At 30.8% G+C, this 24,181-nt stretch overlaps 1 protein-coding gene across 1 annotated transcript in view; it reads right to left on the reverse strand.

The window, feature by feature from the left end:
- shot (dystonin-like protein short stop) overlaps nucleotides 1-24,181 on the reverse strand; it is a 1,026,404-nt gene that overhangs the window by 88,430 nt on the left and 913,793 nt on the right. The window contains exons 29-31 of the mRNA XM_089596194.1: nucleotides 23,277-23,439; nucleotides 23,068-23,193; nucleotides 22,816-22,996 (exon numbers count right to left, since the gene is read on the reverse strand). Coding sequence (XP_089452320.1) covers nucleotides 22,816-22,996; nucleotides 23,068-23,193; nucleotides 23,277-23,439 — 470 coding nt within the window. The remainder of the gene's footprint in view (nucleotides 1-22,815; nucleotides 22,997-23,067; nucleotides 23,194-23,276; nucleotides 23,440-24,181) is intronic.

Raw genomic sequence — 24,181 nt, forward strand, 5'->3', positions numbered from 1 at the left:
AGATCTCCTTCAGTCTGTACAAATAAGAATACTTAAAATCATATTTAACAAAAATTTGGATAAAATAAAAATGAAGTTAAAACCTCCACAGTTAAACAGAATTACATACTTAACTGCCTTATGCGTGAATACAGTTGTTCGCAAGTAAAATATTTTAATAATTATAGCGTGACTAGAAATAAAAGCATTAAACTACTTCAATGTAAGTTTTATAGTGGTAAATGTAGTTATAAAGATGTAGCCATAACTGCATTTAATATGTTATTCAAAGAATTGAAGACTCTAAACGATGTAAAAAAGAAAAAGAATAGACTTTTGCTGAAAGAATGGTATAAACATGTTTAAATTACATTGGTAGAATTCAATGACCATAACTGATCATATAAGTTCTAAACGACTACAGTATACTAGTAGAAGATGATCAGCTGAATTACACGGTTATAACTATTTTTGATCTTATTTTAACTTTAACTTATTAAATTACTCATTCCTTATCCTTTTTTTTTGTTTATTTTATTCTATTACATACAGGTATATTATTTTTATTTTTAAAGTACATTTTTAACTTATAGTTTAAGCGTAGTTTAAACACTACACAAGCACACGGACACGTAAAGTGTCTCCTTGCTGGAAATACTTTAGATTTTTTGTATTGATCTTATGTGATACTTATTAAATGTAATCAAGTAGCTTGTCATGATCATCATATGTAATAAATTGTTTGCATTTATTATTAGGTAGTGAATGAATAAATAAGAACAATGAGCGGTGACATTTTTTAGAGACCATCAGTTTTTTCTTGGGGCTGGATTTAAAGAACTTTAATGGTCTAAACTATACCCAAAAACAGACTTGATTAATTTTTTTAATATTTGCTTTTTAGTCTTAATGGTTTGAAAAAAGTTTTTCCTTTGCCAGCATAAGTGGTTAAAGTTATGTTTTCTTAAAATATACATTTGATCTGAATTTTATACACACTTAAAATGTGAACTTAAAATGTCACATACAAAATAGTGATTTTTATTTTTTGTCATGAATTGTGCGCGCGCGTAGGCATTTAGATGTTAGTGTGCGTAAGTGTATAGGTGTATGCGTACGTGTGTAACTCTGGAAGAATTACGTGTAAGCACTGAAGGTAGAGACGATTCTTGTAAGGTTTATCTTATGTGCATGGTGAAGTATTTCGTGATAGCCTTATTCTACATGTTGGTCTGTTGTTGCCTTACGACAGGACTGTTATCAGATTGTTATTCAATTGAGTCGGATTTATCATTCGCCATGCTGTTTGAAAGCATGTGCCCCTGTACTGAAATGATTTGACCATCCTGTTATTTGCATTCTTCATCCACGTTATTAAGCAAATCTGCATCTGTTCTTCTGTTGTCGCTTTTACGGTTTACCTGTGTTCCTCAACGTATATTGCTGTCCAGCCTCTGCAACTTGTGTTGTGTGTTGCAAAATGTTTTTCGTGTACACGATTTCTTTTTTTTACTTTCTATTTGTCTGATTGTCTGTCATATAATACTTATTTCTTAAGTGCTACTTATTTATCATTTATTATTGTCACAGACGCATAGTTATACTACGTGTGACATACCACAAGCTGCAAAATTAAATTTTTAAATACTTCACGTCCGGTAATGACATTTTGCCTGTTTTCTAAATCTTACATCCACACAAAAAAATTTTCAGCTTGATCTCAAAACCATATTTAGGGAAAATTGGTTCACATCGGTTAAAAAAAGTTCCAACTTAAAAGAATTCCATCTGTGGTTTCTAAACACAGGCTTTATAGAATACCTCAGTATTGGTGGAATGATCCATCTGGATTCACTAATTCGCGTATTCGCTTCATGGGTTAACTCTCCATACGGTATGCCTAAGAAAGGTATCATTAAGAAATTCATACGAATGGTACTTTATGTCTTATTGATCTCCATAGGCTATTTCTTTTACTCTTCGGAAAATTGCAAATACATCTATAAAACACAAAAATTTTATCATTCGTCAGCATGGTAGAGTGCTATATATGCATATTATGATTTTAGTGATATGGGGAAAGCAGTGAATTTCTTGTAGTGCATAAGGGCAGGAATAAAATAAACTGATCAATAACTTTCTATCCACTTAGCATCTTTATGCTATACCTTCTTTGACAAAAATTTTCGCCAACACCTTCTTCGACCAAAATTAAAGAACGGCTTATTTTCTGCTCAACTGTTGAGATATTGGCAAGATACCAAATTTATTGTTCCCACCAATGTTTATTTAAAATGAATTTATATTTTATGTAATGATAGGATAATGGTCAACAATTTTTTCATTGCTACTATTAAAAGAAATGTAATAAATATGATGATAAGTCTATTTTTAAGAAATATTCTCTGCTATTTAAAAACATTACCTTTAGTCATGCTGCCATTAATAAAATTAAAATTAAAATTTTGTCCACTTAATAATTGAGCTAATAAAAGCTTAATGATGATAATGTCAGATGATTTGATGTGCTCGATAAAGACAATCAAAGAAATTTTGTATTTTTTGAAATAATGGTTTAGGTTAAACTAGGTACAGTTATTTCAAAGTAATATTGAAAAAAAAAAAGATTTAGTTACAACATTTCTAAACTTACAGAGGCATACAATAACTAGCAACAAAAAATTACACTGTGTATATTGTGATATCCTTAGACAATTTATAGTTTTTGTAGAATTTTACACTAAAAGTATCATAATATGCTTAAAAATAAAATTTACTGTTAAAATATAATGTCCGACGAATTTACCGAAAATTACACTGAGCGTGAATATTACTTTTATTTTTAATAATCAGAATGGGGTGTTATATGAAATGGCTCCTGCGTAGCATCAACAGCAGCAACTCGTAGCAGTTTATAGAAGTTAAAATATAAATAGTTTTTTTTATCAACAACACACACCAAGTCACTACTTTACTGCAGCCACAGTTAACACTATCCAAGACGATTGAGAAGAACAACACACCATCCTAATTTTAATATGATGCATATTTACTTGAATAAAAACCTAGATTACTAGCGGGACAGCGACAAACCATGAAGGCAACGATCCCTAACATCGTGGCTTGCTGTCATGAATGCGCTTGTTGTTAGCTAGGTGTATCTTATAAAGTGACTCGTGATAGAGAACTTTGAGTGGACTCTATTACATCCAGGTTGCGTAAATAGGGAGGACTATTCATGCACGACACAACACACAGCACCAACACTAGGCATTTGCACCTACAACAATATTTCCGGTGAAGTTCTCGTAAAAGGTATGAGTAAATGAACTTACTACATCTAGACTAACAAGAGTGTAACCAAGTGAAATGATAACATCTTTAAATTTATTTTTTAATTTGTAACTATTTTTTACGTGTAATTTCGCCAGTGGAATATTATTAATCAATAAATCAGAAAAAAATTTCGAACGGAGAAAATACGGGTAAAATACGGATAAAAAAGTTGTTTTTGTGTATTTTATTAGTCTATAGCATTTAAATAAGTTTTTTTTATAAATATCTTTATCAAACTTATTTATTCCATCAAAAATACTGTATTGATTTCACTTGCTTACAGAATTTTAGTATCTTTAATTAATTGCTTTTTTAAAGGATTATTTTCTAGCTGTAAATGATGTTTATTATCACTTGACAATTTTTCTACTTTATTAATATAAGTTTCTTTGTCAATTACAAGAGTGACATTACCTTTGTCTGCTTGAGTAACTAAAATAAGTTCATTATTTTTAAGAAAGGCTCATGTTCGCTTCGAATTGCCTTAGAAAATTCCATTATTCAAAGAAAGACGAGTAGATAAATTATGTCTATTGTTACAAATAATGTTAAGTAGTTCTTTTCTAACTGTCTCGAATTCTCCGCAACAATTCTTCAAACATCAAGAGCTATAAAATTAACAATGGCAGAACACAAAAGAGTTATAGAGAAAAAAAAGGATACATGTCTACTATTACAACATAGTTTTGAATTTACACATAATTTGAATTTTGATAAAATAAAAATTTTAGACATGGAACAAAATTATAAAAAGCGCCTTTTTCCGAAATGTTGTATATACATGAGTTAAATAATAATATTAATAGACAACAAGATACAGATAAATTAAAAAATTTTTATAAGTCTATCGTTAAGTCAAATACGAGAGAAGACTAACTTGATGTACATAATTTGAGGGCCCCTTTCATTGAAAGTATTAGGAAAACATGAACTGTTTATGTGCGTCTCACAAGGAACTGCTTGCGATTCTTATTTGATTGTATTACGTGCATGTACTATGTCATTTCTGTATGTACAGGGTATACAAAAGCAACTGAACTTGAAACTCTAACTACATTACGATTTTACATCCCTTTTGCAAGAGTCAGAGGTATGTTATAAACTCAAGTTAATTTGCGTTTAGTGTATTTGACCAAAATTGTATTGTAAAGAATTTTTGTTACTCATAGATTTTTGTACCTGATGAGGGCCAGGATATTATCCTAACGACTGTAACGTCGTTTTGTTTTTTATTAAATACAAAATATGACAGTACCACCATTGGACGTTGTTCTGAATTAAAAATATACCACATTACGGGTCAACTCACTGAGACGCTTCACTTCAAGAATCCCGAGAAAAACCATGACAAAGACACTAGCACATTTATATACTTGTGAAAGTTCTTGCACTCATAAAAAGTGGATGTATCTTACTCACTATTATCTTCATAGAATACCTAAAATTAACTTACGAATACGTTTAATTTTCATATATCGATTTACATTGACATACGGTCAAGACTCTTCACATTTAACTCTTTTCTATGTAAAAGCCACAGTTCAAATTTGACAATATTTTTTATGAAGTTATGTTGTAATCTTTCGTTTTAATTTTGAAAATCTACTCATCCTACCTCTAGCAACTGCTTTTATATTCCTCTAAGTTCTACCGTTTTCTCTCCTTTAATAGCTAGTGTTTTTTTGAGGTACATCTTAAGTTAAAAGCCACTTTGATCAGATTGGTAAGTAGTAAACATTATCTTTTCCAAATCTAGCTGCGCTTAGTCTAACATTTTCAATGAATCTATTTGCCAAGAATGATGACGCCACAATGTTTTTTCAAGTTTTTGATCTGAAACTTCTTATGGCGGGCAGTGAACAGCCGCGTAAGAGAAAATATGCAACAAAAAGTCTGGTCCGCTCCTCAGTTGCTGTTCACCTCACCACTAGGTCCTCGTTCTCTCTCTCTATATACACGTAGTGGAACTCGTACATCTATACATATGAACGTACGGTTCCTACAACTGTAAGTGTTGTCGTGTATACATAGCTTTTTTTTGTAAAGTACGTGTATCATCCGTCTATATTGCTATATAGAATTTTACGTGGGTAAATACAAGTAAACATCATACATGTACTGTACACATATTGTATATATTACATATGTACACATAACCTACATGTTTATGAATAGTGACTTATGCGGAAAATCACGTGTATGTAAGGGTTATTATGAGGACAAAAGTGGAATTGTGTTGACGTCCGCACAATTCTACCATATTATTAATATATATGCGAGAAGCACGTTAAGTCCGCATAAGTCATTATTAATAAACATATATATATATATATATGTGTGTGTGTGTGTGTGTGTGTGTATGTTACATGTAATGTATGTGTATATGTTGTATATAATATATATGTATATAATAAATATAATGTGTACATAAAATTTCCAAATTTTACTGACGCCGAGAATTGAACCCACATTCTTTGAATTAGTAGTAGGGGACCTTATCGATTGTGCTACGTAGCATGCCAATCTGAATTAGAAAATTGAGCAATGATTGGTCATTCCTTATATTATATGTAACTCAGCCCGCTGATTTAAAATGAAATAGATATAACTATTTTTAAGTGGTCTGATGATGTCAAAATTGTATTTTAAAGTTCGCTTTTTTACATCTCGTAACAGTACTTTTTAACTTACTTAAGGCTTTTGGGCAGTACCCGTAAGAGTAAGGAAGAAAGAGAGAGCCATTGATCCTCTGCAGTCGCGCTCGCTCTCTTTTTATTGTACTCATGCAAGTGAGCCTTTCTCATTGCTTTTTTTAATATTTTGCGAGTGTAGAAAATGATGACTTAATATAAGAATTAGTATTATTTTTTTATCACTTTTTACAAATTTTTTCTTTGTGAACAGGATTATTTTAAAATATAAATATTTTACTTAAATGCAAAGTTTTCCCAGGGTTTTCCAATTGTGTTTATGAAAACCCCATCTTAAATCGTCTTTAGTAAAAAGCCAACAAAATTTGCGTTTGTGCACAACTAAACACAGGTATCCGAAAAGAGACAGAGAGACACAAACATAGGCTCAAAAACACACGAATGTATTGTTAAACATGTATGTACCTATGTGTAGGTAGATCGTACAGACACTTTTTGCCGCATATTATTGTTTTTTCTCGTTCTCGTAGCTTATATCTTAATGAAAAAAAAAATATAAACATAATTCAACGTTTACTTTTTTATAATCTGTAATATTTACTGATAAAAATACATATTTGTAAATTCATACACTTAATGTGCACTGTCGGCTTAATTTTTTTATGATTGACAGGACTTTTTCAAATGTTCACTACTTTAAATGTAGTTATTCAAAGTCTAAAGATATTGATAGGTTTAACCTTAATTTTTTTTTTGTTTCGAAAATAAAAAGCCACTTTTCTGGGTTAAGCATGGAGTATCTATTAATAAATAAAGTGAAAAATTTAGCTTTAAACTACAAAAAAAAAGAAATATTACACTCATTATTTCATAACGGTAACAAATAAGTATTTACTTTCACATAAATGCTTTTCATTTGATGTCATTTTTTTCTGACAATAAGATGAAAGTGTCAATCAAAGCAGTAGTTAAATTACTGATGATAAAAACCTTTATACTTAGAAAACAATAAAAATTTTATGTTACTAGCAAAGTTATAAGAGTTTTTATAGTTTAAAAATTTTTTTAAACAATAACCTTCCTACTTAAAAGCTACATTTTTTAATGGAATAACAAAAATTAAGTTATGTATCAATAAATTATTATAATTGGAGGAAACACAATTTTTTATTCGAAATTTATGACTTACTTAAGAGATTAAAAAAAATAAAAAAATAAATATGTCTCCTTATATCTAAAAAAATATAAAAAATATTCTTGTTAAACTTTTATTTGGTAAAAATTAACTAAGATATTATTTTTCTTAACAACAATATTTTTGATGCAAAGATTAATATTGCTTTATTAATGTATAGAATAAACAGCTTTAAATAACATTTTTAATTAATGTGATTTGCATGAAATTTATAGTGTATATTAAAAATCAATTTTGTTACGTTTATAAGAGTCACTTAATAAAAAAAATAAATAAAATTTTAAAACCTAACAGTTTAATACAGTTTTTGTACTACAAATAATAAGTACATGAATATTTAATAGTAGAATATTCAATATTATTAAAAAAAAGAAAAAAAAAGAATTTAGCTACAATAATTGATTATGTAGTAAAGATACGTATTATTCACAAAACAGAAATTACTTCAATCACTCCAAAGACTGGTAATATTAATTACTATTAGACAATTCTTTGTACAAGAACATAATCTAAATAAAAAGATTCATACATTGTTTTTTTTTGTTAATTATAACTAAATTGGAAGAGTAACTAAAAACAAGCCACATAAAACTGTAGAGGACATCCATCACTATTATTCTTGCCGTTATTTTGATGACGATTTTAATTGAAAATACAAAATTTTTTAAATTCATCTACAAGCATACAGATAAACAACAAAGCTACATAAGTATGGTAAAATAAAAGCGTAAGTGCTTATTGGAGTCAAGATTTTTAAAATACCTCAAGTTGAATAAAATTAACATATAAAACAAAACTACTTATTTTGAAGTATACACTTGCACTTGACGTATAAAAAAAAGATCTTTTAATGTACTATTAATAACGTAAAAGTAATTAAAAGTATTATTTTTAGAGAAACTGCACAAAACGAAAAAAAAAGAATATAAGAAATAGGTTAACAACTGAACTTGTAAATATCAGAATCAGTTCTGACCAATATTGTAATAATATATGATTTATACATTTGTAAAACAAAAATCTATTTATACAGGTATACTATATAATTTAATAATAATACATTAGTGTGATAATTATATTTAAATGACCAAGTCAATACTCTTACAGTTTGTATGCGCACTCGTAATAAGTATGCATTGTTTCAAATAGCGAGTGAACTATTGCCCTGCACAGTCACCAATCACTGTACACTTCACGCTGGTGTCCACTTGTTTCGTTTTGTGCAATTCCGCCGTGCATCAGTCAACAAAGATCGCTTGCCCAGTGCCACTCGCTATCAAATTCTCTAGTTTTATTGAAGTACTATTTAAGCACAACTCCCGCAACCGTATCACATGACTCACACCATCTAAATTTTAATTCCCTTGAAGTTTGTAATAGTTTTCTGTTATTGTTTATAATATACATAACAGCCAGTGTCATTTGTTACTTCGTTTGGTGTCACTAACGTTACTTATTATTTTGTTTGGTGCCACCAGCATTATTTCTTATTTAGTTCGACGACACCCATTTATTTTGTTAAGTATAGTGGTAAATCCACTCTATGTCTGTTGCTGTTAAATGTATACATCTTTTATTTGAGTTCAGTAAAAGTGTTGTGTAATCTTTGCTATGGCCTCAAACTTCTACTCACTCTTCCAGAATCCAGCAAAACGGAATCCAAACCTTCTTCAAATTATATAGTCCACTTGGGTTCTCAGAGCCAGTTGTGGTGATTAGCAAGTTATGCTTTTATGCACAAGGCCACATGCCTACAAAGAAGTCAGCCATTTTGGCTTTTTTTTTGGCTTCTTGACAAGTAACGTGCGGACATGGCCAGTTTGCCGTCACGGTGGGCGTCTCTCTATGTCAAAACACATAACTAAATCGACGTGAGAAATAAATTTATCCAGTACTGTGTTCCCTATCAAACTTGAGTTTAGTTGTCTGGAAACATACCAGCAAAGATGTGGGGAAAGCCATGCACACAGCTTCTATGTTTCCAGCATTGTCTGATGTATATTACGACCGACAATCTCTTTTTCATACTTATCTGCATACGTATAACACATGGGATAAATTAAGTTGGCCATGAGTGCTATTTTACTTCTCATCGTATTCCCGATCCCCGTTCTCATATATTATCTGTTCTTCTACAGTCACTAGGACTGCTTCCATTGTCTGCTGGCTTGATGTTGCTGCAGGCTCCCATTGCCTCAATTTTTAATCTACTGCATGGGTCCTATTGACATATGCTGCTGTTCTTCTTCTAGGCTTAGTCTTTGCTAATCTTATTCAAATTTTCCAGTAAGTATGACAACAATTTAATAACCAACTGTGTGATTAAAATAGTGAATTTGAATTAAGACTAATATTAAATTCCCGTTTTATACAAAGTGCGTTAATTATTGGACGATTATTAAATACTATTTATTTAAAAAAAAAATCATTAGTATCAAATTAAAGAAAGTAATATTTTTAATCAATTACATAATTGCATTAACTGATGGATATAAGAATTTTTCAATTAGCCCAAGCATTAGCGTTAAAATGTACTTGCGATATTATTTGATTTCAAAGCATTTGTTTGTTTCAATGCAGCTTGGCCTCTTCTCTGAAATAAATTACAATTGTACCAATTTTAAAAAGCTTGGCACTGCCAAAATTACAAGAGATCAAGCTGTGTCTTGGTTGCAGCCGGTTGAAGACGCATTAAGCGGCTTACGACAACTGATGCTGCGATTCTACCATCAAACTTTCTTGATAAACGACATGATTACTTTACAAATAATGTATTTAAGGGTCATGTTACTGTATTATTTGTTTACTGTGGGCTTTAAAGACCATCTATTTTTTCTTTCCACCAATAGTCCAAGTCTAGCTCCTACACCTCAAAACTCTGCTCCATCGCTAAACAATACTCGAAGTTATTTTTCTTGCCATCCAAGAATAAAAAAAAACTATTACAACACATCTAAGATAAATTATATAACGATATACTGATGATGACATGTATTTAGAAATAAATATCCTAGAAAAAAGAAAGAACTTCAGGGATGTGTTCAGAGCCCTAGTAGATAGGAAGCAGGATCTTTCTTGAATAATTAAATATCAGCATCGACGTGCTCGAGTTAGCAGCGATGCGTCTGACCTAATTAAAAACATACCTCTCACGTAAAAAAATTAATCAAGAGTCTGAAAAAGTTAAAGAGTCTGTACTTCCCTTCTACGACAACTAACGTCGATTAGTATCGTCTTACATCAGCACTTTCATCGATTTTATATAATTTTTTAACCTATGAAAAATGCTTGTTGCATTGAAATCAAGCTTATATGAAGTATTGTTAGGCCCTCTCGACTCTTTAAGAGCTATGGAGAGGCACATAGGTAAGAGTGACATTTTTGTTGCCTTGGTTACTAGTAAATTCGATTTCTGTACGAACAAGGATTTGCAAAAAACACTAAAGAAGTAGTATCCTAGCCCTCACCATTAATTGGTTACGTGACTCATAACTGCACAAATTATAACATTAGAAGCATCTGCTAGGAAACTTACAAGCAATCCTAAACAAAAGGATAAGATCAATAAATGTCTTGCCATGCATCAGACTGCATCCTATTCTGCAGGTGCTACTACACTTAAATATTTATTAGAACGAAGTTCTTTGTCGTGGGTTACGATAGGATATAAACTCCTCGTGTACTTTCTGTGTATAAAGACGGTTGAAAACGGGGACCCATCAGCCAGAAAGTGTTAGAAAAAAGCGTGCACTTTTAGGGGGCAGGGGATACAGAGCAGCAAAGGTGACACAGAGAGAGAGGGAGAGAGAGTCTATCAGTCAGCGCAGGAACCCATCAGCCAGAAAGCGTAAGGAAGCAGCGTGCACTTGTAGGGAGGGGGAAGACAGAGCAGTAGTAGCCAGTATAGCGACACAGTGAGAGAGAGGGAGTGAGCCAGCTAGCACAGGGACCCACTGGCCAGAAAGTGTAGGAAAAAGGCGTGCACTCCCATTTCCGCTAAAAAAAAAAAAAAAAAAAAAAAAAAAAGCCAAATTGAAGAAAATTTCATTACGAATTGACTGTAAAAAGAATACACACGACTCCCAAACCCATCAAAGCTCCGGCGCTAAGAACACATAACCAGTAGGAAATTGGTGGCAAATTTGAATACTGGAATTAATAAAATAAATAAGATCAATTCTATACACACTACTTAATATTATTATTTTAATAAAATACACAAAAAAATAATTTATGCATGAATGGCAGATCGATGGAGATAGCCAGTATTAATTAAATGGGTATTCATAATATGGTACAACCTCTAAATATTACAAAATACGCCATATCTTTAAAAGGAAACAAGATGGAACAAAAATAACGAGTTTTACGGGTTTTTGAAGGGGGACAAAAATATCGTGAAGCACAAGAACAGAGGCCTTGAGTTATGAAAAAACATAACCTCAATTTTTGATGTTGTCGATGTACCTTCATGAAATGAAAAGGGAAAATTATGAAAAAATTATACAACGTTCAGTACAGGATAATAATGCAGAAATGATTTTTCAGGTCATTCGTGCACATAACCTTCAAGTATTAAAAACATGTCATATCTTTAAAAGGAAGCAATATACAGAAAAAATAACAAGTTTTACAGGTTTCCTAAGGGGGAAAAAACATTGTAGCACATGAGAAGAGAGGTGTTGAATTATGTGAAGAGATAACCTCAAATATCAGTGTTTTTATTATTTTTTTATAAAATCAAGGTGAAAAATTTATGGAAAAATTATAGCATATTTGCAAAATCATTACAAATATGTAGGATATATTCCTCGTTTTTGGCACAACAATAACCTCAAAAATTATTTTAAAAGTTCCCGAGCCTTTCATACATAAGAAATGTAGAGGGAAGACGTAAATATACCACTGTAACCCACGAAAAAAAATTTATATTGAGCTCACATGTACTTACGAACCTTGTATTTTACAGTATACATGTGATTTCTGTATACATGCGAGAACTTCGTTCTTACCGAAAGACTCCGAGTTCCACACTTTGGTTTTATAATTAAGCTTATCGACTGCAACAATGAAATAATTTAAAATCCAAACGCTGAAATAAGAAAAAGATCTTTGTCGATAGTAAGAGGATTTGCCTAATTTGCTTTCGTTAGCATATCTCAATTAAGTGTTCTTCAAAATATATTTGCTCTAAATATTATAAAAGGCATAACACGTTAAAGCATATAGTTGAGTCTGATTCTCATGAGAACTCGACATGACTAAGGAGGCCGATAAGAATCTCAAGTACGTGGTTGCTGAGGATTATTTCTCTCTTAATGCTGATGTTGCTCATAATTTAAATTTTCTTAGAGCATCTACATTTCTTCTGACTACTATTGTAGTTTATGTAATGAATTTGAGTGTTCTGAGTTTCATGATAAAAGCATTAATTGATCAATGCTCACAGTCTTCTCTTATTTTTAAGTCCCTTTGTAATCTATTAAATTTTACTGAACACAGACCTAATATCTCGTTGTCTAGTATTGGTGATAATATTGCAAACGTAAAATCATCTGTTTAATTAATGATTCAACTTCATTTTGAATCCAACTTTTGTTTGGAGGTTTAAGCTTTGGTAGTGCCTTAGATAATTTTCTACAAACCTCTTGTCTGTCGGAAATTAACGAATTTAAATTATTAAAAAGGCCTGAAATTGGCTAATCTTGAATTTTTTGAGTTGGATAAGATAGAATTGTTGCTTGATGCATCTCATGCTGCAAATATAAATAACTCAGTGAAAAGAGGTAAAGTCGATTCACTCATAGCTTCATTCCCTAACCTTTGTTGACTTTTGACTGGTTTAGTTGCAACTTTGTCATCTTCTAATTTAAAAAACTCGGTAACTTTATACATTACTGAAGACTACGGTCTATTCAAACTTGTACAGAAGTTTCGGTCAGTTGAGGAGTCCATATCAAAAGCCATGCTTAGTCCAGAAAATTCCAAATGCGGGAATTATTTCATTATTACTCATTTCAGGCAACCTGCTTACCGTTTTTTTGGCGGTTTGACATTTAAAATAACTGTAGACGATCTTACAGCTGCTCAAAACGTCTGGTACAAGGCAGCACTTTAAATTTTACAGTACCTACAATAGATTTATATCTGAGTACACAGCCTTGGGGTGCATAAGAGAAAGTCCTTAGCCTGATCTTGACATATAATTTTTCGACGTCATGGTATTTATAAGACTAATTTTTAAACTTAAAAGCTGCGAGTTGTAATTAATAGTTCATTCAAAAATCAAGGCAGAATTTGTTTGAACGTTGTTTTACATCCAAACGCTATATCATCTTTCAGAAATAATAAGGCCGTTTGTTAAATTTATGTTCACCACTGATATGAAAAAAACGCTTTAGCAAATACTCGTTGATGCTGATGATCAGGTTTTTTAGGCTTTACTTTGGCACTCAAAACAGTCTGAGCTAGTAAAAATATTTTTGCTTACAAAGGTTACTAATGGCTTAGCAAGCTCGCCATACCTGACAACTGTCTCTTTGATACACATCCAAAAGTTGAAGCAAGATAAAAGAGTACCTAGCTATTACACGTAGCTCAACTAGACGGTTTTCCTCTTAGAAAATAGTTGGCAAATTTTACTAAGGTGCTCTCTGGCGTGCCTAATGAATTCAAGGCCCACAAACCAAAGAAATTCAAAGATTGTGAGGCAACAATTTATATTCTTGGCTCGTTTTAAAATCCTAGTAGTGATGAATTTCATTTTTAACTTGTTGTTGGAACTAGCCCCTAGTCTTAAACAAATCAGTCCTTATTGACTCGATCAGCCAAGATCTTTGACCCCTTCAGTTGGTTTTCATCTGTTCTTATTCTTGGCCAAGTTTTTTTTCAGTCACTGTGGTTGCTTAAAAAATCGTGTGATCATTTTTTGCCTTCATCAGTATGCAAGTTGAGTAGACCAAGTGGTTAGATCAGGTGCCCTAGTTAAACAAAATTACTATACCTCATTAGAATTTCTTTTCACTGAGTTTTGAGTAGTTTAAAATTCATCGTTTTGCTGACGCATCCAAGTCAGCTTATGTTGCTGTTGTTTATATTCACAGTGACAATATGGAAGGGTCAAAGTCATCAAATCATTAAGAATACCACAGTTAAAGCTGTAAGGCTTAACTCATTAAGTATTTTAGAGATTGTTGCTCTATTGACCGAACACCTGTCCCTTTATTGATTGATTCCATGAACTTATTGCGCTGACCTAATACTCCACCCCCAAAGTGACCTACTTTCATTACCAATAGACACTCTAACATTTATCAGCTGATACCTTAAGTGCAGTGGCATTACATAAGATCCAAGCAAAATACAGCTGTTATTGCGTTTCATGGCATGTGCCTTAGTTAAACGAGTGAGAAACGTCTATGGTTTTCAGATCCTGACATTTTTCATGAGCTCCAACCAGACTAGTCACATCTCAAGGTTGAGTTTAGTATACTCGCTTAAGTTTTAATTTAAAACATAATTAAAGATTAAATTAATAAAATAACTAAAGAAGTTATAATATCTTTTGTAAGTGGATAAGCAATCTACATTGACACTATTCTTAGATTTATTCATTAAAATTTTGATCTTTCTTTTTATTTAAAAACTTAAAGATCACGTTTTTTATATTTATCTTTTGTTGTTCGATGTACGTTTGATCTGACTGTTCTCTAAAAACTTAAAAAGTATTTATAACATTAATGATTCAACAGACGTATACTTAGCTCATTTAGTGCATTGCATCGTGTGCCAGTCCACAAACATCATTTATTCAGTGCAACTTATTATTAAGTTATCTGGTTTAGATAAAGATATAATTTCAGCAGTACTTCCGCAATTATATCGCATAACTCGCATGATCTTTATTTAAATTAACTGATAGTATATAACAGTTTCTTTTTATTGTTTATACAATAATTAAGAACTAGCGTCATTAGTAATTACGTTTGGTGTTACTAACGTTACCTATTATTTCGTCTGATGTCATCAGCATTACTTATTATTATACTTGGTAAAACTAATCTTTTTTAAGTATTGTGGTAAATCCACTCATTCTCTGTTGCTGTTTAATATACACATTTTTGCACAAGTTAGATTGAAAGTAAAGTATAATTCTGTGCCTTGGCCTTAAATGCCAACTAACTCTTCCAGTATCCCCTAAGAAATAATCCAAGCCTTTTTTAAACCACACAGTCAACTCGGATTCAAGCCCAAACAATATTAATAATTTCAAACGTGTTTCATATAGTCAAAATACATAAGGTTGTTAAAGAAAGAATAGCTTACATATTGCCATTTTGACATGTTCTTAGAAATTTATCTAGAATTGAAATTAAATTGAGTCTCAAAGGAGTATAACAATAATAATAATTGTAACACTAATAATAGTAAGGATTATAAAAATAATAATAACAATAATTTTTCTCTACGGTATGCAAGACCTTGATGAAGATTGTGCCACTCACAGCCTGAATTGGGTAATGGGACTTTCAAACCAACAAGCATAGTATCTCATTGTGTGTATGGGTAAGCGACCATTTCGAAGTTTCCTTCAGAAACTTTAACCACACTAACGCTATACCAACAAAGATCCACTCACGGGCTGTCCTTTAATATTGACGCGAGGGTTTTGGCAGTACCATTAAGACAGACGGCGAGATCTGGATGATGCTAAGTCGTCACATCTGATAAACATATACGTTTACCTTTGTTGAAAACAGGTAATGAAACCTTCTAGAAAATAATGAATATTAAAACACTGTCTTTTTTAAGGATTGTTCACCCTTATCTTTGTTTTTTAATTCCTTTAACATGTTCAAATAGTTTATTTAAAATTTCAGACACACCTCAGGTACCTTGCTAGTGGGACAAGTTAATTATAGCAGTTAAAAACAACGTTCAATGGTAGTACTGTCATATTTTGTATTGATTGAAAAACAGAAGGACGTTTTAGCCGTTTGGATAATATCCCAGCCCTCATCAGGTACAAAAATCTATGAGTCACAAGAATTCTTTACAATACAAATTTCGGTAAAATTTAATAAACGCAAATTAAGTTGAGTGTATAACATACCTCTGACTCTTACAAAAGGGATGTAAGATCGTAATGTAGTCAGAAATTCAAGTTTAGTTGCTTTCATACCCTACACATACACAAATGACATAGTACCCACACGAAGTACAATCAAGTAAGAATCGCAAGCAGTTCCTTGTGAGACGCACATAAACAGTTCATGTTTTCCTAATACTATAAATGAAAGGGGCCCTCAAATTATGTACATCAAGTTAGTCTTCTCTCGTATTTGACTTAACGATAGACTTATAAAATTTTTTTAATTTATCTGTATCTTGTTGTCTATTAATATTATTATTTAACTCATGTATATTCAACATTTCGGAAAAAGGCACTTTTTGTAATTTTGTTCCATGTCTAAAATTTTTATTTTATTAAAATTCAAGTTATGAGTAAATTCAATGCTATGTTGTGATAGTAGAGATGTATAATTTTTTTCTCTATGTCTCTTTTGTGTTCTGCTATTCTTAATTTTACAGTTTTTAATATTTGACCGACATAACAGCAGTTGCAATTCGCACATGGTATGTAATAAACGACATTATTTTTATCGAGTGGCGCAGTTATATCTTTTCCAAGAGAAAAGATCGAATTCAATTTATTGTTTAAACTGTATACAGGACCATTGTGAAGCTTCTTACAGTAATATTTAATAGGACTGTGCAAGTCGGAAATATACGGTAAATTTTTTAATAAATATAAAATTTAACAGTACCACCATTGGACGTTGTTTTTAATTATTTATCAACCGTCATTGGACGTTTTTTGTAATTAACTATAGTAAATTTTTAAGATAACAATTAGTTCTTTTTATTTAACTTATGCTTTCAATAAATATAAGATGGTTATGGGCATGTTTTACGCTTATTTATAAATTAAGTATAAATAGACTATAAATTTATTCATTCAGTTAGAAATCGACCACAATATTTAAGAAGGATAAACGCATCGTAAAATAAATAACACACATGATGTGTGATATATTATGTAAATTGTTATTAAACTTTCGGGAATTACTTTTTCTACATTTTTTATTTAGATACATACGTGTATAGTTTTCTTTTTTATACATAGTTCTTTCGGCAGAGCTCTTTCAAAACTCTATCAAGTTGTTTCGCCCCTTCCCTTGCTACTCCTGAAATATAAAAAAAAAATTCTTTTTTTTTAGCTATTCTACAAAGTTTTTATTTTTTTAAGCCCCACGAATCCCCTACGCCAAATATAGATACTTTATAGTTATAAGTAATAATAAAGAACTTTTTTCTTATAAATGTACAGAGTTTAATTGCTGTGTCAATTCATCAGATATGAGTTTTTAGGCTGTTCTCCAACATAACTTAGGATAAGTGCGTTTTTTTTACAATCATATTATACAAGTTAAATCTGTAAATGCATCTATTACATAGTATGACATAATTACAAGTGACAGAAATTTAACCGCCTGATGAAAAAATAATAAACGTTGTGGTCATCGATTGTAGCCTTACACAACCACAAAAAATTTGGAATGAACTTTACTCAGTTTTTAGTAAAACAATAGTAATAAATTCTTTTTAATACTCTGTGCACGATGACTCGACTTTATAGCCATTTGTTGTGGCTGTTAAGCCGTGGATCTACGCACGCCCAATCTACGAGCGAGAGGCACGTAATTAAAGCACTGCAAGTGTGAAAAAGCAAGCAGGAGCATCACGAGACTTGTATAAGCGTCATATAATTTATTTCGGTGCCATTGAAGAAGTGTTTTTTAGTGTAGTATGAGTGACGAAAGTTCAAGCGATACAGATAATGTATCTGATTATGGAAATGAGATTTCTCCCAACATCGCTGCAGCGGCTTAAGAAGCATCCTTGGACTTGCTACCAGAAACTTCGAAAAGGTTATATGTCACAACGTACAATGCTTTTAAGTCGTGGCGTTTATAAAAAAACAACTTTGTTAGTTAAACAAGTATTTTTAGCATATTTTAAGGAAATGTCGTCGACAGTTGCTCCTCCAACGTTATGGTCTCGTTTTTCGATGTTAAAAGCAACTGTAAAAACTTTCGATAAAACCAATATAAGTAGTTATCATCAGTTGATCACTTACATCAAGAAAAAAATGCCAAGTACATTAAAAAAAAAAAAAAAAAAAAAAAAAAATTTACTGCTGATGAGATTAGCAAGTTTTGCAACGACGCGCCAGATGAATGCAATTTACTACAAAAAGTAAAGTTACTGAATACAAAATTGTAACTCATTTTTTTTAACACTTCATGTTGTTTTTAGGTTGTTTTTATTATTGGAACTCTCGGTTGCTTAAGAAGAGTTAAAGTAACAAACATCACAACAGATAACGTGGATGATGATTCAAAATCGTTAATAATACGGATCCTAGTCACCAATAATAATGTACCTCGGTTTTTTGCCATTTATGGAAAATACTTCGTTATATGTAAAAAGTATATAGACTTAAGGCCGTCCAACATTGAAAAACACAATAGATTTTTTTTACATAACTTTAATGAAAAATGTACACGGCAACCGATTGGTATATACTATGGGCTAGATACTAAAATGAATTGCAACTTAGTTATCACTGCCCTCATTTGTACACCGACCATAGTTTTAGAAGAATATCAGCAACCCTACTTATCGATGTAGGTGGCGATATTGCAGACTTAAAAAGACATGGTGGTTGGAGATCGTCCGCTGTAGCTGAAGGTTACATAAATGAGTCGTTACGTCATAAAGAATAAGTTCATGAGAAAATAACAAAATCAATTGTTTTTAAAACAATGAACGCTAAGGTACTGACTGATAGTAATTTTCAAACTACAACTTTGATTGTGAAAATGGAACAACCAATCGTAACGACTCCAAATTCCGAACAGAAATTACCAAAAGATGAATTTGGTAGACCAACAGACACTCAACAAGCAACATGTAACTGACCGTTAAAAAAAAGTAGAAAGCAATCTGATGATAAAAATAATTCTTTTGAATGCTCTATTCAAAGTGATAAAAAACATTTGTCTTTTGCATTAATTAATTGTAATTTTAGTATTAATAAACATAATCATTATAATTAACCGCAATAAAAAATTTCAAACGAACATTTTAATACCAAATTTATTATTTTCGTCGAGCCTCACTTCACTCAGGCGCAAACTGACATTCATGCGTTGATCACGTTCCTCTCGCACTAGTGGCGTAATGTACTTTCAATTATTATGTTTCGATAATTAATTTAATAGTTCTTGTATCAAACGTACACTTAAGAATAACTATTTTTTTATATACCTTTTTACTTAAAATGTCTTTCTTCACAACCTTTTCTATTTTATAATTCTTATCACCTTCAATTTACATACATTTACCATTTTTAGTTTCACATGGTAACAACAATACGTAAAATTATTAGTTGACGAATAAGAGTTTTCTTCCATCTAAAGCATTATCGTTAAAACTTTGTCCTTGTAATTTATTAATTGTCATTGCAAATGCTCAAACTTGAAGAAATTACTATTTGCGGTGTACAAACTAACAATAATAAATTATCTGGATTAAAAACTGTTTTGAGCGAGAAAATTTTATTTACCAGTTTTCATTAGGTTGTTGGTTCCTGTTTCTATATTATACTTATATAAGTTTGTGATTTAAAATCGTACCATAGCACAAAACTTTTGAATAAAGTACATAAGGCAAGAGACCTTGACAAACACTATCCACAACTCTAAGATTAATAACAGAGTTACCATTACCTTTGTAAGTTAAATGATATATACTATAATGAATCAATATATTTTTGTTTAGTTGATTCAAAATTTTTTGACCAAAAAAATAAGTATATAGTTTATAAGAAGTTAGTATGACTTTATTATTTACTAATACTGTTATAAGCTCACTAATGTTTAGAAATTTTCAAAGATCAAATTTTTCCTTTCTTACTCTTAGTAAAAAATTAGCAACACGTATATCCATCGAACGAATATTAATCATTCATAACTTTTGAATTATAAAAAGTTTTTTAGGAAAAAGATGATTTTACGGTCTCAGCTATTAACATACTTCTATTATTGTTTTTTTGACAGGCAGCATTTAGCAAAAACTTTCTCCCAACATTTACTTTTAAATTTATTTTTCTAAAATGTATGGTTATATTACACCAATCACGCAAAGTCCTGCCTAATATTTCTAAAGCTTTTTTTTAAATCTTGGAGATCCCAATGTGATGTATTAAATCGTTTTTGCATAATCTGTGAGTCAGATTTTATCTGTATAAATACACTTTCTATACTATGAAAGTCCAAGGGTGAATGTCTGGGGGTTACTGTTAACATTTTAGTTTTTTAAAACATGTACGTACTTCAATAATTCCGTAAAATCATTTATATTATTTTATTAAAACCAAGCTGTTAACGGTCATAGCTGTTATGTATCGTGTTATTAATTTTATTTTCTTCGATTAGTGTTTCTTGTTTATTTTCAAGACGAATGGCTAGAATGATTTCTTTTAGACTTTTTCCAGAAAATACATGAAGTGATACAGTAATGAATAATTATACATTATCAAAGCCTAAAAAGCTTTATTTCAACACAATTTTCGTAAAGTATTATGTATAATAATTGTGATTAGAACAGCAGGATAGTAGTACATTAGGTAATCCAAATTTTAAAGAAAATTTTATAAAATTTTCTTTATAAACTTGGAGATATAATCTATTTCTACGTATGTATACTATTAGGGCTTCCTTGCGTGCACCGCACGTGAACCTCCCGCTACGAAATAATGATTGAATGTAATAATAAACTATCAGAAAATGATAGAATGTTTATAATAAAATTGTATTCAAATCATAATGTCTTGATTTTATCATATAATTTTTATATTTTTATAAGACATAACATAACAAACTCAAGTTTGATATTTCTTACTTCAATTGTAGCAAAACATTTATTGTACATCTTTTTAAGTGACAGTTAAGCTTTGGTACTAATAAAAATTATGGATGTATTTTTTTAACTAAAAGAAACAATGAAAATAAATTTTTTTTTCAATAATCTTAAACGTTTGTTATTTAAATTTACATAAAATTAATAAAATTTCTTATATATAACATTGACATAAGTAACGAAAGTCGTTACCTTTTTGGATGAATAAAACCGTTGAATTGAAAGATAAGTTTTGTCACTTATTTAATATTTTAAATGCAAAACGAGATGCCTTGTAGCAACATGAAAATAACATGATGACGTTTGATTGAATTGAAAATATTTAGAAAATTTATTAATAAATGACGTTTCTTTAAATAGCGACTAAAAAATGACTTTTTAACTTAAATGCGAACGAAACTTTAGTCATAGACGGTCCCAGATGAACAGGCAAAAGTATTCGTATACAAAATCTGAAAATATTATTTTATTTTTTAGAAACAAATTATATCAAGGACTGGCATTTTATCCTTTTCTTTATCAGAAAGTGTGAGCATTATTTAAACTTTTTATGAAGCTTAAGATTTAAGAAATTGTGAGATCGTATTCAAAGATCAGAATAAAAAAAAAATAAGAAGAAGTGGATATAATTATGTGAAATAAGTCTTCTGTAAATCTACAAAAAATCTTTAAATCTAGAAGGCAAATATTCACGTGATCTATTTACACAAAAAGTTAAAAAAAAAAAAGTTTATAGTTGAAGTGGGAGATTTTTGTTAAATACTCCTTGTTCCTACATGATGTAGTCAGAGCATAAGCAATAAAAAAAACTATTATACGACCATTTGTCGGTTTCAATTGTGTATTTAATTAAATTAACTGTTGATATTTGCTTCAGAAACAAGCAAATTTAATAATTGTTGTTCCAAACAAAAAATTAGAAAAGAAAAAAAAAGTTAAATGTCCCAAAAAATAAGGAAACATACGGTTATTGCCCAAAAATGTTCAAAAAAGATTTTTTACGAACTAACAGGACTATACTAACGACTTATAATGGATGTACTTATTTCTCAAACTATTTATAGTTCCTCAAACGTTGTGAAACATCTATCATTAAAAAAAAGAAAAAATTAAATATTTGACTAGGAAAACATACTTTTTCAATTAATTTTTGATCATACGTATTACAAATGAGCACCAAAAGTAAGCATATTTTTTTATGCTTTTAACTTCCAAGCTTCAACATTTTAATAATCAAAACAATTTTAAAAATATTATGTCACATATAGTGTATACATAAATTCTGCCTAGTACTCTCCATGTCTCGAGAGAGATAGAATTTTTAGAATTTTTGGCTACGGAGGAAAGTTTATTACAATGTAAATATAATCTGCTGTTGATTGCATTCTAATATACAGATCTTGTTGAAAAAATTAGAACAAAATTTAAAGCATCTTTCACTGTTCTTACTTTTAACACCTTTTCTAGTCTAACAAGAGATTACGTAAAATTAATAAAGTTCAGAGTATAATATTTTACTGATAAAAAAAATTATTTTAAAGGATAACCGTCATTTGATAAAGAATAAAGTGTAAGTCAAAGTTTACGTATCATTATTGGAGAACTTACTTTGGGCTGGAGAAAACAGTTGAAGTGATCAACCCAGTTGGAGTTCTGGGCCGAGACAAGGCACCAGTAACAGCGGAAATACTTAGTCTTTTTCCTGATACACTATTACGTCTACTGGAAGACGGGGTACTACCACTTGTTGAAGTTCGAAGTGGAATACGGCTTGGTGTACCTACTTCATCTTAAAAAATATAGTACTTACTAATGATTTTTGGATCAAAGATATATTAATAGAGACATTTTTAGTAGTACCTGTGCTATCCAATGAATGAGTTGAGCCATATCTACTAGAGGGTTTACTTCCTTGACGAGAAGTTGGTCGACTACTTGATCTACTCGCCGGTCGACTAGCTGGCCTACTAGACGGTCGACTTCCACCTTAAAATTTTATAGGTAAAACTTAAAAAATTTTTGATGATTTATATTATAAAAGCTTCAGTATACTCCTGAATTAAGCTGACCTGGTGCATTTCTATAAGATGTGTTGCTCACTTTTTTTGTGACAGTACGAAATAAGCCTTCGTTGTCGCTAAGACTATCTGGTGTACCAACACGAAGTGAAGTTCGCAAAGGTCTGGTTTGATTTATTTGCATAGGTGCACTTCGAATACTGCGCTCCCTAACCTACGAACATTAAATAAATTGTATAGATATACTTTCATATGCTAAAATAGCATGTTCCGTTCCAAAGGTGTATTTCATGTAATGTTTGTGATAGTTTTACTTTAGAGAAGACATTATCAATAGGTTAGTTCTGTTGAGTATTGTAAAACAATCCCTTTTTGTAGTCATATGTAGTAGACCTCAAATGAAATAAGATAATTTCATCCTTGAATGACAGATTAAATTAAGGTGTAAATGACGTACTAATGTACCAGTATACTTTTAAAAAGTAAAAAATATAAAAGTTGAATTTGATTTTTAAAAAATTATCTGTGTTTAAGATCATCCTAGAAATATTTTGGGTGATATTATAAAAAGTTTTTTAAACTATTTTTCATAAGAATACAAAAATGAAAATTGTAAAAGCTGTTACTTATGTAAGTTATCTAAGTCAGCATTTTTTGGAAGCAACTCGCTGTTCTTAAAGACGCTGGGTATGTGTTCAAGGAGAGGGGTGATGCGATTATTGCTGGTGACGTGAACTTCTATGTCCCCACTTGAGATGAAACGCAAACCGATACTAGAGGACAAAGGGTGTTGGAAATGGCTTTAAGCCTCGAACTCACCATATTTAACTCTGGTACCAAGACGTCACTTAGGCAAATAGAAACCAGGAATTTAACAGTCGACGTAAGGCTCACAACTCTACAAAGATATCTGCCTGCAGTGTTTTAGAAGACTACACGGCGAGTAATCACCACTT

This window comes from Copidosoma floridanum, unplaced genomic scaffold (assembly GCF_036245765.1).
Source record: "Copidosoma floridanum isolate Cflo_tuat_1 unplaced genomic scaffold, Cflo_Japanese_pri ptg000030l, whole genome shotgun sequence".
NCBI classification, from domain to species: domain Eukaryota; kingdom Metazoa; phylum Arthropoda; class Insecta; order Hymenoptera; family Encyrtidae; genus Copidosoma; species Copidosoma floridanum.